We start from the raw sequence: 16827 nt of genomic DNA, 5'->3' as shown, positions 1-16827 counted from the left end.
GCACACACCTGTCTATATAAGGTCCCACAGGTCCCGCAAATCTGACAGTGCATGTCAGAGCTAAAACCACGCCATGAGGTCAAAGGAATTGTCCGTAGAGCTCCGAGACAGGATTGTTACGAGGCACAGATCTGGGGAAGGGTACGAAAAGATTATGCCGGATTGAAGGTCCCCAAGAAGAACATCCCAGAAGGACAACCGTCTCTGCAGCACTCCACCAATCAGGCCTTTATGGTGGAGTGGCCAGACAAAAGCCACTCCTCAGTAAAAAGCACATGACAGCCCACTTGGAGTTTGCCAAAAYGCACCCAAATGACTCTCTGACCATGAGAAACAAGATTCTCTAGTCTGATGAAACCAAGATTGAACTCCTTGGCCTGAATGCCAAACGTCACATCGGGGGAAACTAGGCAATATCCCTACGGTGAAGCATGGGGGTGGCAGCATCATGCTGTGGGGATGTTTTTCAGCGGCAGGGACTGGGAGACTAGTCAGGATCGAGGGAAAGATGAACGGAGCAAAGTACAGAGAGATCCTTGATGAAAACCTTCTCAGGACCTCAGACTGGAGCGAAGGTTCACCGTCCAACAGGACAACAACCCTAAGCACATGGCCAAGACAACACAGTGGCTTTGGGACAAGTCTCTGAATGTCCTTGAGTGGTCCAGCCAGAGCCCGGACTTAAACCTGATCGAACATCTCTGGAGAGACCTGAAAATAGCTGTGCAGCGACGCTCCCCATTCAACCTGAAAAAGCTTGAGAGGATCTGCAGAGAAGAATGGGAGAAAATACCCAAATATAGGTGTGCCAAGCTTGTAGCTTCATACCCAAGAAGAATCAAGGCTGTAATCGCTGCCAAAGGTGCTTCAACAAAGTACTGAGTAAAGGGTCTGAATACTTATGTGATTTAAACATTTTTTTTTTTAATTTTTAGTACATTTGCAAAAATTTCTAAAAACCTGCTTTTACTTTGTCATTATGGTATTTTGTGTAGATGTGAAAAAATAAACAATTTAATCAATATTGAAATGAGTAACGTAACAAAATGTGGAAAAAGTCAAGGTGTCTGAAAATGCACTGTATTTGTAACTGATAGAGCACAAACACACACACACACACACACACACACACACACACAATTATTTAGTCATTATTTTTTGTGTGTAAATTTCATTTTGTATATATTGTACCACACCTACACATTCCAGAGTTTTTCTTTATTTTTACTATTTTCTATATTGTAGAATAGTGAAGATTTCAAAATTATGAAATAACACATATGGAATCATGTAAACAAATCAAAATATATTTGAGATTCTTCAAAGTAGTCACCCTTTGCCTTGACAGCTTTGCACACTCTTGGCATTCTCTCACCTGGAATGCATTTCACATAACAGGTGTGCATTAAGTTAATTTGTGGAATTTCTTTCCCTCTTAATGTGTTTGAGACAATCAGTTGTGTTGTGACAAGGTAGCAGTGGTATACAGAAGATAGCCCTATTTGGTAAATGACCAAGTCCATATTATGGCAAGGACAGCTCAAATAAGCAAAGAGAAACGACAGTCCATCATTACTTTAAGATATGAAGGTCAGTCAGTCCGGAAAATTTCAAGAACTTTGACGGTTTCTTCAAGTGCAGTCGCAAAAACCATCAAGCGCTATGATGAAATTGGCTCTCATGAGGACCGCCACAGGAAAGGAAGACCCAGAGTTACCTCTGCTGCAGAGGATAAGTTCATTATCCTCAGTTACCAGACTCAGAAATTGCAGCACAAATAAATGCTTCACAGAGTTCAAGTAACAGACACATCTCAACATGAACTGTTCAGAGGAGACTACCTGAATCAGGCCTCCATGGTCGAATTGCTGCAAAGAAACCACTACTAAAGGACACCAATAATAAGAAGAGACTTGATTGGGCCAAGAAACATGAGCAATGGACATTAGACCAGTGGAAATCTGTCCTTTGGTCTGATGAGACCAAATTGGAGATTTTTGGTTCCAACCACCGTGTCTTTGTGAGACACAGAGTAGGTGGACGGATGATCTCCGCATGTGTGGTTCCCACCGTGAAGCATGGAGGAGGAGGTGTGATGGTGTGGGGGTGGTGCTGGTGACACTGTCAGTGATTTATTTAGAATTCAAGGCAGACTTAAACCAGCATGACTACCACAGTATTCTGCAGTAATACGCCATCCCATCTGGTTTGCGCTTAGTGGGACTGTAATTTGTTTTTCAACAGGACAATGACCCAACACACCTCCAGGCTGTGTAAGGGCTATTTGACCAAGAAGAAGAGTTATTGAGTGCTGCATCAGACAACCTGGCCTCCACAATCACCTGACCTCAACCCAATTGAGATGGTTTGGGATGAGTTGGACCGCAGAGTGAAAGAAAAGCAGCCAACAAGTGCTCAGCATATGTGGGAACTCCTCCAAGACTTTTGGAAAAGCATTCCAAGTGAAGCTGGTTGAGAGAATGCCAAGAATGTGCAAAGCTGTGAACAACTTTGAAGAATCTGAAATCTAAAATATATTTTGATTCATCACTTTTTTGGTTACTACATGACTCRATATTTCATAGTTTTGATGTCTTCACTATTATTCTAGAATGTAGAAAATAATGTTTTTAATTGTAAATTGTAAAGTATTTTTGTAAGTAATGTATTTTTTGTTATGTGTCGGAATGGAAGACTAGCTGCCGCTTTATTGTGCATCCCATCTGTGAATGCAGTATAGTGGCAAGACCTGCGTCAAATATGGAGGTCAAATACGTTCAACCTAGAGTTGCCTTGCAATTTGAACCACTGTCAATGGAAACCTGTTAGCTTCTAAAGTGGCAGGAAGATGCTGAATTCTATTCAGAATGGTTTGGGCAAACCCCCTAAGGAACTGAAAGCAGAGGGTATCCAATACATACAGTCTAGTCCATAGCTAGGTTAAGACAGGTTAAACCAGGGGTACTCAACTCTTACCCTATGAGGTCCGGAGCCTGCTGGTTTTCTGTTCTACCTGATAATTAACTGGACACACCTGGTGTCCCTGGTCTAACTCAGTCCCTGATTAGAGGGGAACAATGAAAAATGCAGTGGAACTGGCTTAGAGGTCCAGAGTTGAGTTTGAGGGGGTTAAACTCTGCTCAATAGTCCTGATCTGATTTGTGCTGCTGTCTTCCTCTCTCTCTCTTATTTATTTATTTATTCACTCACTCACCCCTCTCTCTCTTTCATCTGTGCTGTTTTCACATTTGGTCCCTTGAGAAAGTCAGAAAGTCCAAGGGCAAAATTGACTTGTCGTCTCCCGCATAGGCCATCTCTGCAGGGTTTAATGGCTTTACTCAGCAGATGTTAATGGCAAGCCAACATCCCTCCTCAGAGGCTGAAGGCTGTGGTCTCAGTTTCACGACAAGTTTATCATCTCAGTTTCCCCCAACTCACACACACGTGCACACACACACGTGCACACACACACACACACACACACACACACACACACACACACACACACACACACACACACACACACACACACACACACACACACACACACACACACACACACACACACACACACACACACACACACACAGACAGACACAGACCGACATTTGGTTTCTGAGTGCAGAGTGCTTGTTGTATGATGGTGTCTATATAGGGTTAAAACTTGCTACAGCTGTACAATATGACTTCAGAAATGTTTATTCTGGACTGTGTAGTGAAGTCGTTTGTGCTTTGTACAGTTAGGCTAAGCACTGGAGTTGTGTGCGGGCATGACTCCATAGAAAGCTGAGGCTCAGTAAGGTACAAAGAGCATTTTGTTCATGCTCCAGCAGTTTTAATTGGTTATTTAACTTGAATTAAATTGTTTTGTCCCCGTGAAATTGCCTCTCAGAAATCCTCACAAGGGTTTGGTGTCTCTCTATCTCTGCCAAGTGATTCACTGGTTTTACATAGCCAGTGGAGAGACACTAGCCTGCTCCCAGATCTGTTTGTACTGTCTTGTAAACTTCTATGGTCATTGTCATGCTGTTTGCTGTGGCAATGGCAATGGCAGTTGGCAAGATGGCTCTAACAGATCTGGGACCAGGCTAGAGAGACTAGATGACAACCACAATGCTCAACACCTTCTAGAGATATCTCAAAAGTCTCATCTCTATCTTTCTCTCTCCTACAGATAACTTTCCGCATTCCACACTTCACTGTTTTAATATTACACCGACAGGTCCAGCACCAAAGTTTTGAWTGATCATGGCACATTCTACATCGTGAAGTGTGAGTCTGAAGAATGTGTTGTCATCTGCATACAATTTAATGAATCACTGCATTAACATTGCCTCCTTGGTAGATTAATTTGTAAACGGAAAGACACTCCGTTCAGCTTTGCTTTGAAATGAAACAAGAACGTGAAAAATGTAAACAATGTGAAATGTTTTCAATCATTTCCACATGTCGTTTGATTTGGGTGAAACACTGGAGATGAATACAAGTAAATGACTCGTGGTCCACATCCACACCTTTACTCTGCGCTGTTCAAAAATAACTACAAGAGGCATCATTTGTTTTAATTGAAATGTTTGGTTATGTCTAAAGCGGTTACAGTGAATTAAACCCAGCTCTTACTAAATATTCACATCAAAGTTTGACTTCTTACGGTGTTAAATGTTTTAGGTCATTTGTTTTTCTCTAAAACAGTTCTCACGGTTTGTTCTCCAATGAGTTCTGGTGAAGTTGGGGCAGTTTGTTTTGCTCACCAGAGTTTCTGTTTGTCTGCCACGCCCAATGAGTCATCCCAGAGGAATTTGGTTATGATGGCCTAAACCCCCCCTCTCCTCCAACCCAGATGTTCTGCACATTCCTGCATGCCACCTACTGCACCTCTGCCAAAACCCACCAGACTAATCAGAATTGACAGGCCATCTAATGTATAATTGTTCAGTCATACATCCACTCTCCCGTAGCGCTTTTCAGCTTCCTATGATAGCTGCAGACCAAGGGCTGTTCATGTTCATTGGATAAATCATTTTGGAGCATTTTTTGTCCCTCTAACATGAACAGTGTGCAATGAGCTCAGATTGTGTTTGAAAAAGTTTGTTCCCATTTGGAGATAATGAACTTGACCTATTTAACACCTGTGAAGTCATAAGGTTGTACTTCCCACAATGCCCTCTTTTGGGTATGCTTCAGGTGAGAGCAATAATTATGTGTAGTCCTGTGTTGTTTTTACAGGGGTTTCACAGAGCCACACCTGAAAGGATCCACTGCGTGTATGAGTTCAGCCAGGCATGTTCACTTGCAGACACAAATCCCTACCTTGCCCTCTGTGTAAATCATACAAGACATTTAAGAGGTGTGGCTCTTCCAGCTTCTGCATTTGATCACATATAGATGTAAGAACACATGGAGGTATGCAAACAGCAAAGCTATAGTTTTTAGCATATACAAAGAGTTCTCAATGTCTGTATAGTAACTGATGGTTATCTAGCCCTGGTTGGCAGTACTCAACACTGCAAATTCATCCATTTAGTATCCACAGTTTTCCAACTTTTTAAAAACTTTTTTTTTTAAAGCTAGGTTACACATTACAAAGCACTATGGTGGTATTTCAGGGGTCATATGGGCATGCCATGTAAACTAGTACAATTGAGTGTCCTATTGTGGATCACAGTTGCTTTGGATTCATCACATGGACCCATATACAGCCTAGTCATCATCATTATAATCATCATCATCATCAATCGCTACCTGAGAAGTCAGGAAACTTATGACTTTGCGCCGCTAAGCAACATCTTGTGTCAGCAAATGTTTTAAAAAATAAAGAAATATTATGGGTAATACAATGACTGGTTGTGAACCAATTGCAGTGGCAAAATAAATGTTCAGCACATGACAAGATTAACCATCTAATGATCCTTCAGTGTATTTAAATCAATACACTTTATAGTGTGGCCTACGCATCACTAAAATGCAGAGTATATCATTGTTAAACTGATAACCCCCGGAAACATATTTATCATTATTTTGTAGTGTGTGCGTACAGTGTAGCTTGTCTCTTCAATTAGGCAGTTTGGATTCGATGGATACACTCAAGAGGCTTTTTGGGGTACCGGCGTGACGCGGCTTACAGAGCTTTACAACATCTTTCATCCCCCAAACACAAATGTGGAGCTCATTTAGTCCATCCATTAATTTAAAGTTCTCTAAAATGTCGCAGGCGAGCACACTGTGTAAAAGCGTGAGAGCAAACCGGAACAAACGTGTCGTTCACTGCAATTGCAGCAAATTGGAATGTTCCACTTTTACCTGAATAGGGGATTGGTATTTCCCTCTCATATTTTACGTCTCGGGCTCAGGACTAAAGTAATGGATGTAGGCTACCTGAGAATGCGCTCTAGTCTAGTGAAATACGGCTACGCTAATATTTTTACCAACACAGAGCAAGAAAGAAAATACACGCTTTAGGAAAATCACCGGAGCCTTTTGTGCGATAAACGTTTGGACTGTGTTTCTCGTTTTCGTGTTGGCACCCCACTGCACAAGAGGGGAGTTTCTCACACCCGGCGACTGTCAAATCAGTAGCAGTTGGGAAGTCTAGTTGCAACGTGGGAAGGCTACGTTGTAGGAGTAGCTAATTGACTATCCTTTACTTCTTGTCTACAGGTCGACAGTTTAGTTGAAGCCATGCTGAAGAAACTTGACCTAGAAGATGAAGGTAAGCCTCTTTGGAAATGTGTTTTTTTTACTAGTAGACGTGCTAATCCATTCATAACCTTTTGCCAGCTGACAAGGTAATGCATCGGCCAAATATTTATCAGAATGATGTATGATATACTGAAAAAAATATTAACTCAACATGTAAAGTGTTGCTCCCATGTTTCATGAGCTGAAATAAACTATCCTATACATTTTCCATACGCGCAAAAAGTATATTTCTCTCATTGTGAACAAATTTGACAATAAAAGGCCACTAAAATTTACAGTTTTGTCAAACAACACAATGCCACAGATGTCTCAAGTTTTGAGGGAGCGTGCAATTGGCATGTTGACTGCAGGAATGTCCACCAGAGCTGTTGCCAAACAATTTAATGTTAATTTATTCACCATAAGGTGCCTCCAATGTTGTTTTAGAGAATTTGGCAGTATGTCCAACCGGCCTAATAACTGCAGACCACGTATGGCGTTGTGTGCGAGCAATGGGGTTATGGTATGGGCAGGCATAAGATACGGACAAGGAATGCAGTTGCCTTTTATCAATGGCAATTTGAATGCACAGAGATCCTGAGACCCATTATCGTTTGCCATTCATCCGCCACCATCACCTCGTGGTTCAGCATAATAATGCACGGCCCCATGCCGCAAGGTTCTGTAGACAATTCCTGGAAGCTGAAAATGTACCATTTGTTTCCATGGCCTGCATACTCACCAGACATGTCACCCATTGAGCATGTTTGGGATGCTCTGGAACGAAGTGTTCGACAGCGTGTTTCAGTTCCCGCCAATATCCAGCAACTTCGCACAGCCATTGAAAAGGAGTGAGACAACATTCCACAGGCATCTGTGACCAACAGATGTGCATCTGAATTCAGTAATGTGCAATCCATAGATTAGGGCCTTATTTATTTCAATTGACTGATTTCCTCCTTGTGACTCAGTAAAATCTTTCATATTGTTGTCTGTTTTTGCATTTTTATGTTTTTGTTAAGTGTAGATTTTATAATGTTTATGTAATTAGCCCTAAACTAGAGTTTACCAAGTCAAGTTTAGCCCATTTGATGATTGAATCTCCCAATCTCTTTAAAAGTATGCCTACATGATGCCTTTAAGTCATGTCATCTACGCATTTAGTYGTCAATAATTTTTCCGGCAGCCCATGGATCATATTATTTTAATTTTAGTGGTGTAGCCTAATATTAAAACCATATATTGTTAACCCTTTTTTTTGTGCATGCATAGGCTACATGTGCTGCATTGTGAATATATCAAAGGTGGAACCGAGCTCTATACCAGCTATGTAGCCCATCGTTATATCCATGTATAGAAGCTTTACTGGATGGGCAGGGACGTCATTGTGATCATGAAGGGGATTCCGTCCGTGGTGGGTAGGTGGGGCCTAGTTCGCCGTCATCCCTGCTAATCTGTTGGCTGCCTCCAGCCACAATGTGATGTTCCAGCTTGGCAGCTATCTCAAATAGAGTGCTGCAGCATGCATAGTGTTACCTCATTAGTCCACTGGATTGCGAGTCATGCCCATTCTATACTTCACGTATCTACCTGCAACTGTTCTGAACTAAGAACAATCCATGGATTTTTCACGACTTGCCTTCATGGACTCTGGAGGAGTGCTTAGAATAGCCTGGGTTACATTATGCAGGATCATGTTCATTGACGTTGTTGTTTTCATACAGGGTGCCCTGTGTAGCGTTCTAAGTGATCCAGATACGTCAGCGCTGAGGGTTTCTCCTGTGCCAGCAGCTCTCACTCTGTGTTGCGTCACATTGCACAGCATACATTGTACACGCAGCGCAGTCAGTAAACATGCCGCTTGCTTCAGAGCATGGTGTGTGGGGGGAGGGGGGTTTAGTTGACAGGTTGCGATATAGGAAATTATTGGATGAAAGTTCTGCTTGCTGGGCCCATTCATAGAGGTGCTGTTTAGTGGTTAATTTCCTTAGGATGGGTAGAACTAAATTTCACACTAAATATACATTTCTGAAAAGAATACGTACATCAAAAAGAGATTGATCAACTTTGTCATTGTTCTCAAGTTTATCATGTAGATGTGTGGCCAGAGTGTTTTAATATTTTACAGTGACTGTTGCAAAATAAACATGCATGCTGCCTATAGTGAGTGCCAAGTTCTTAACAGACCATTCTAATGGAAATAGCCTTGATATCTGATTACATAAATGGATCAACATCAGACATCTCTCTACATCTATTTGTACCGTATGTGTTTTTCCTCCCCATGTTTTATAAATTAAGCCACAAATATTAGCCTACCGGATGATGATTGGATATGTGGGATAATAGGCAGACTACTACTACCTTCTTTCCAAGTTGGTCAAATATTAATCAATGAGGCTCTTCAAAATGACTGATGGCTAGAGTGTCATTCCTGTGCTCGGTGGTAAATCTAAATGCTCAGAGCAGTTTTACTGGGAGATTGTTTGGGCTGCTTATTTGGTGTGTGTGTGTGATTGTGAGAAAATGGCTTTGGGCAGCAGCCACAGCCATTTATATTTCAAAGCCTACCTTCAAACTCAGTGCCTCTGCTTGACATCATGGGAAAATGAGGAAAAAAATCAGCAAGACCTCAGAAGTAAAAATTGTAGACCTTGGGAGCAATTTCCAAACGCCTGAAGGTATCACATTCATCTGTACAAACAATAGTACGCAAGTATAAACACCATTGGACCACGCAGCCGTCATACCGCTCAGGAAGGAGATGCCTAGAGATGAAAGTACTTTGGTGGGAAAAGTGCAAATCAATCCCAGAACAGCAGCAAAGGACCTTGTAAAGATGCTGGAGGAAATGGGTACAAAAGTATCTATAGCCACAGTAAAACGAGTCCTATATCGACATAACCTGAAAGGCCGCTCCGCAAGGAAGAATCCACTGCTCCAAAACCTACATAAAAAGCCAGACTACGGTTTGCAACTGCACATGGGGACAAAGATTGTACTTTTTGGAGAAATGTCCTCTGATCTGATGAAACAAAAATAGAAATGTTTGGCCATAATGACCATCGTTATGTTTGGAGGAAAAAGGGGGAGGCCTGCAAGCCAAAGAACACCATCCCAACCGTGAAGCACGGGGGATGGCAGCATCATGTTGTGGGGGTGCTTTGCTGCAGGAGGGACTGGTGCACTTCACAAAATAGATTGCATCATGAGGGAGAAATTGTCAATATATTGAAGTAAAATCTCAAGACATCAGTCAGGAAGTTTAAGCTTGGTCACAAATGGGTCTTCCAAATGGACAATGACCACAAGCATACTTCCAAAGTTGTGGCAAAATGGCTTAAAGACAACAAAGTCAAGGTATTGGAGTGGCCATCACAAAGCCCTGTCCTCTATCCTACAGAAAATCTGTAGGCAGAACTGACAAAGCGTGTGCGAMCAAGGAGGCCTACAAACCTGACTCAATTACACCAGCTCTGTCAGGAGGAATGGGCCAAAATTCACCCAACTTATTGTGGGAAGCTTGAGGAAGGCTACCTTAAACGTTTGACCCAAGTTAAACAATTTAAAGGCAATGCTACCAAATACTAATTGAGTGTATGTCAACTTCTGAACCACTGGGAATGTGATGAAATAAATAAAAGCTGAAATAATTCTCTCTACTATTATTCTGACATTTCACATTCTTAAAATAAACTGGTGACCCTAACTGACCTAAGACAGGGAATTTTTACTAGGATTAAATGTCAGGAATTGTGAAACCTGAGTTTAAATGTATTTGGCTAAGGTGTATGTAAACTTCTGACTTCAACTGTATATACCTGGGCTTTGACTATTGGGTAAGGTGTCGACACAGCCCTCAGTCATCGGAACTGATGGGGCTAAAGCCATGGGAGTGGAGCTGTCATTTGTATGCATTTACCTGATACACAGACCGGGAGTTGCAGCAGACGCAGGTGTACAGACAGCGCAGTAGTAAGATGGCAGCGTCGGTACAAATCACAGCCAGAATGTCTGGCAACATCCAGACGATGTAGGCCAAATAATCTAGACTCCTTACGGAGATATTTTGGTGTGGGGAGCATGGTTGCTCCTTCCAACCACAGAAGAAATGACTGCTCTGTTTTGAGGGCTTAACAAAAGGCTGTTTTAGTGTATCCGTATTTGTACGGTGAGAATTAGCAGAGAGATTATGAGTTTGAATAGTCAGCGTTTGAGCCACCAGCTTTCTTAGTTCATTGAATATACCTTTTTAAATTCAAGTCCTTTGAGCAGAGAGGTGATATCAGACACTAAGGATATCACACACAAAGATGTGGAGATTTTGTATGAAAATGCCTGGAACTACTTCCCCATTGTATACTGAAAAAAATATATAAATGCAACAATTTCAATGATTTTAGTGAGTTACAGTTCATATAAGAAAATCAGTCAATTGAAATAAATTCAGTTGGCCCTAATCTATGGATTTCACATGACTGTGCAAGGGTGCAGCCATGGGTGTGKCTGGGAGGGCTGGCCCACCCACTGGGGAGCAAGGCCCAGCCAATCAGAATGTGTTTGTTTTTTTTCTCCACAAAAGAGCTTTATTACAGACAGAAATACTTCTGTTTCATCATCTGTCCGGCTGGCTGGTTTCAGACGATCCTGCAGGGGAAGAAGCCGAATGTGGAGGGCCTGGGCTGGTGTGGTTACACGTGGTCTGCGGTTGAGGCCGGGTGGACAGCAACCTTGGTGGCCATTCCTGCATTCAGCATGCCAATTGCACGCTCCCTCAACTTGAGACATCTGTGGCGTTGTGTGACATAGCTGCACATTTTAGTGGCCTTTTATTGTCCCCGGCACAAGGCGCACCTGTGTAATGATGCTGTTTAATCAGCTTCTTGGTATGCCACACCTGTCAGGTGGATTGATTATCTTGGCAGAGGAGAAATGCTCACTAACAGGTATGTAAACACATTTTGTGCACAATATTTTTTGAGAAATACGCACAGAAAGCTTACGAGACACTTCTGGGGTCTTATTTTAGCTCATGAAACATGGGACCAACACTTTACATGTTGCTTTTATTTATATATATATATATATATATATATATATTTTATTTTTTTTCTAAGAGATTATGCCACAGATGTGCATAGGGCAAACCATGACTCGGTGAACCCCTCTTTTACTTTCTCATTACTGGTCAAAGCACATTGTTGTATAACTTTTTTCCTGTTTTGGATACTTTTTGAATATTTTCCAGTAAGAAAGTATAATTATATGTTTTACTTTCAGCTGTTGAAGAATCCGAAAGGGATATCTACATGCGCTTTATGAAGTCACACAAGTGCTACGACATTGTTCCTACCAGCTCCAAGCTCGTGGTTTTTGACACTACTCTACAAGTAAGTGCTCCGTCTATTAAACATCTCATACCATATAAAGACGTCTGACACAAGAAGTCACGCAACATTGTGCTGTAGTCCTTACTGACATAATGTTCCATCTCTACAAGTGTTCAGTAGGAAACTTATGCGTTCGTTGTTTTATCGACTGCAGTAACATCAAACACAATTGCTTTTTGGCTTTAGCCATGATACCTATATCTGGTTACTAATTGATCTGCTTTATTAAACAGGTAAACTCTGTTATGGCCTTGGTTTGAAAAGTTGTACACATGTCTCTATGCAGTATGTAACTGCAGCACAAACATTAGCTGGATACTTTAAAAAAAATTGTTGATATTAAAACATAACCTGGAGACTTACTACTCTAGACAGAATAGACTATGATATCTTCTCTTTTTTAAAAGTCTATATTTCAGATCCTCTCTCTTGACGCTTGTAATACTTTAAAACCCATAGTAACCCCATCCCACTGTCCTGTCTTTAGAAAAAAATTATTTTGTGTGACCTTGTCTCGATTTAAAAAGCTCTACATTTTAATCTGGGGAAGAGGGTTCTCTCTGATCCACCATGTCTCTCAGGGGTCTCATCCTGCCACGGGACATGCAACACTTCAGTCTACACCAAATAAACATTATTTAAAAATTCATCACCCAACTACAACCAGTGAAAACAAGCAGCCGTTAAAAGGCTTTAATAAAACAACTACAGTCGTGGCCAAAGTTTGAGAATGACATAAATATTAATTTTCACAAAGTCTGCTGCCTCAGTTTGTATGATGACAATTTGCATATCAGATGAATTGCAAAGTCTCTCTTTGCCATGCAAATGAACTGAATCCCCCCCAAAAACATTTCACTGCATTTCAGCCCTGCCACAAAAGGACAAGCTGACATCATGTCAGTGATTCTCTCGTTAACACAGGTGTGATTGTTGACGAGGGCAAGGCTGGAGATCACTCTGTTATGCTGATTGAGTTCGAATAACAGACTGGAAGCTTCAAAAGGAGGGTGGTGCTTGTATTCATTGTTCTTCCTGTCAACAATGGTTACCTGCACGTTCCATCATGGCTTTGCACAAAAAGGGCTTCACAGGCAAGGATATTGCTGCCAGTAAGATTGCACCTAAATCAACCATTTACCGGATCTTCAAGGAGAGCGGTTCAATTGCGGTGAAGAAGGCTTCAGAGCGAAAGAAAGTCAAGAAAGTCCAGCAAGCACCAGGACCGTCTCCTAAAGTTGATTCAGCTGCGGGATCGGGGCACCACCAGTACAGAGCTTGCTCAGGAATGGCAGCAGGCAGGTGTGAGTGCATCTGCACGCATAGTGAGGAAGACTTTTGGAGGATGGCCTGGTGTCAAAAAGGGCAGCAAAGATGCCACGTCTCTCCAGGAAAAACATCAGGGACAGACTGATATTATGCAAAAGGTACAGGGATTGGACTGCTGAGGACTGGGGTAAAGTCATTTTCTCTGAATCCCCTTTCCTATTGTTTGGGGCATCCGGAAAAAAGCTTGTCCGGAGAAGATTAGGTGAGCGCTACCATCAGTCCTGTGTCATGCCAACAGTAAAGCATCATGAGACCATTCATGTGTGGGGGTTGCTTCTCAGCCAAGGGAGTGGGCTCACTCACAATTTTTCCTAGGAACACAGCCATGAATAAAGAATGGTACCAACACATCCTTCGAGAGCAGCTTCTCCCAACCATCCAGGAACAGTTTGGTGACGAACAATGCCTTTTCCAGCATGATGGAGCACTTTGCCATATATCGCTGACAAAGGTGATTTGAGATGTGTTGACTCGGGTTGATTACTTATAGTTGAAGTCGGAAGTTTACATACACTTAGGTTGGAGTCATTTAAACTTGTTTTTCAACCACTCCACAAATTTCTTGTTAAAAAAACTATTTTTGGCAAGTCGGTTAGGACATCTCCTTTGCATGACACAAGTAATTTTTCCAACAATTGTTTAGACAGTGAATAATAAATAAAATAATCTATCTCAATTCGTGGGTCAGAAGTTCAATATACACTAAGTTGGCTGTGCCTTTTAAACAACTTGGAAAATCCAGAGAATGATGTCATGGCTTTTGAAGCTTCTGATTGACTCAAATGATGTCAATTAGCCTATTGGAGGTGTACCTGTGGATGTATTTCAAGGCCTACCTCCAAACTCGGTGCCTCTTTGCTTGACATCATGCGAAAATCAAAATAAAGCAACCAAGACCTCAGAAAATAAATTGTGGACCTCCACAAGTCTGGTTTATCCTTGGGAGCATTTTCCAAATGCCTGAAGTTACCACGTTCATCTGTACAAACAATAGTATGCAAGTATAAACACCGTGGGACCACACAGCCGTCATACCACTCAGGAAGGAGATGCGTTCTGTCTCCTAGAGATGAACGTGCGAAAAGTGCAAATCAATCCCAGAACAGCAGCAAAGGACCGTGTGAAGATGCTGGAGGAAACGGGTACAAAAGTATCTATATCCACAGTAAAACGAGTCCTATATCGACATAACCTGAAAGGCCTCTCAGCAAGGAAGAAGCCACTGCTCAAAACCCTGCATAAAAAAGCCAGACTACGGTTTGCAACTGCACATGGGGACAAAGATCGTACTTTTTGGAGAAATGTCCTCTGTTCTGATGACAGAAATATAACTTTTTCACCATAATGACAATTTATGTTTGGAGGAAAAAGGGGGAGGCTTGCAAGCCAAAGAACACCATCCCAACCGTGAAGCACGGGGGTGGCAGCATTATGTTGTCAGGGTGCTTTGCTGCAGGAGGGACTGGTGCACTTCACAAAATACATGGCATCATGAGGTAGGAAAATGATGTGGATCTATTGAAGCAACATCTCAAGACATCAGTCAGGAAGTTTAAGCTTGGTCGCAAATGGGTCTTCCAAATGAACCCCAAGCATACTTCAAAAGTTGTGGCAAAATGGCTTAAGGACAACAATGTCAAGGTATTGGAGTGGCCATCACAAAGCCCTGACCTCAATCCCATTGAAAATTTGTGGGCAGAACTGAAAAAGCGTGTGTGAGCAAGGAGGCCTACAAACCTGACTCAGTTACACTAGCTCTGTCAGGAGTAATGGGCCAAAATTCACCCAACTTATTGTGGGAAGCTTGTGGACGGCTACCCAAAACGTTTGACCCAAGTTAAACAATTTAAAGGCAATGCTACCAAATACTAATTGTGTATGCAAACTTCTGACCCACTGGGAATGTGATGAAAGAAATAAAAGCTGAAAGAAATAATTCTCGCTACTATTATTCTGACATTTCACATTCTTAAAATCCTAACTGACTTAAGATGGGGAATTTTTACTCGGATTAAATGTAGGTATTTGTGAAACTGAGTTTAAATGTATTTGGCTTAGTTGTATGTAAACTTCCGACTTCAACTGTACATTTGCCAACCAGAAGCCATGGATTACAGGCAAGATCTAAATGCTAGAGCTGCCGCTTTCAAGGAGCCGGACACTAATCTGGACCCTTATAAGAAATCCCGCTATGCCTTCAGATGAACCATCAAACAAGCAAAGCGTCAATACAGGATTAAGATTAAATCCTACTACACCGGCTTTGACACTCGTCCGATGTGGCAGGGCTTGAACTATTACAGACTACAAAGGGAAACCCAGACGCGAGCTGCCCATTGATGTGAGCCTACCAGACGAGCCAAATGCCTTTTATGCTCGCTTCAATAAAATAAACACTGAAGCATGCACGAGAGCACCAGCTGTTCTGGATGACGGTGTGATAACGCTCTCGGTAACCGCTGTGAGTAAGACCTTTTTAAACAGGTCAACATTCACAAAGCCGTGGGGCCAGATGGATTACCAGGATGTGTACTCATAGCATGTGCGGACCAACTGGCAAGTCTTCACTGACATTTTCAACCTCTCCCTGTTTGTCTGTAATACCTACATGTTCCAAGTAGACCACCATAGTTCCTGTGGAAGTGACGGAAACCTGCCTAAATGATTACCGCCCGTAGCACTCACGTTGGTAGCCATGAAGTGCTTTGTAAGGCTTGTCATGGCTCACATCAACAATTCTCCCGGATACCCTAGACATACTCCAATTCGCATACCGCCCCAACAGATCCACAGATGACTCAATCGCACTCCACACTGCCCTTTCCCACCTGGACAAAGGAACACCTATGTAAGAATGCTGTTCTTTGACTACAGCTCAGCGTTCAATACCATCGTACTCTCGATGCTCGTCACTAAGCTAAGGACCCTGGGACCAAACACCTCCCTCTGCAACTGGATCCTGGACTTCCTGACGGGCCACCCCCAGGACCTAAGGGTAGGCAACCACACGTCTGCCACGCTGATCCTCAACACTGGGGCCCGTCATGGGTGTGTACTTAGTCCCCTACTGTACTCCTTGTTCACCCACGACTGCGTGGCCAAACACGACTCCAACACCATTAAGTTTGCTGACGACACAACAGTGATAGGCCTGATCACCGACAACGATGAGACCGCCTTTAGCGAGGAGGTCAGAGAACTGGCCGTGTGGTGCCAGAACAACAACCTCTCCCTGAACGTGAGCAAGACAAAGGAGCTGATCGTGGACTACAGGAGAAGGCGGGCCGAACAGGCCCCTATTAACATCGACAGGGCTGTAGTGGAGCATGTTGAGAGCTTCAAGTTCCTTGGTGTCCACATCACCAACGAACTATCATGGTCCAAGCAAACCAAGACAGTTGTGAAGAGGGCAAGACAACACCTTCCCCCC

At 42.5% G+C, this 16827-nt stretch overlaps 1 protein-coding gene across 2 annotated transcripts in view; it reads left to right on the top strand.

Moving 5' to 3' along the window:
• LOC111972795 (5'-AMP-activated protein kinase subunit gamma-2-like) overlaps positions 1-16827 on the top strand; it is a 143819-nt gene that overhangs the window by 96837 nt on the left and 30155 nt on the right. For both annotated transcript variants that reach the window (XM_070446623.1, XM_070446624.1), the window contains 2 exons: positions 6658-6709; positions 11959-12068. In XM_070446623.1, the coding sequence (XP_070302724.1) occupies positions 6658-6709; positions 11959-12068 (162 nt within the window). The remainder of the gene's footprint in view (positions 1-6657; positions 6710-11958; positions 12069-16827) is intronic.

The sequence above is a fragment of the Salvelinus sp. IW2-2015 genome, linkage group LG14, assembly GCF_002910315.2.
Source record: "Salvelinus sp. IW2-2015 linkage group LG14, ASM291031v2, whole genome shotgun sequence".
Taxonomy (NCBI): Eukaryota; Metazoa; Chordata; class Actinopteri; order Salmoniformes; family Salmonidae; genus Salvelinus; species Salvelinus sp. IW2-2015.
This window is presented reverse-complemented; position numbering and strand designations above follow the sequence as displayed.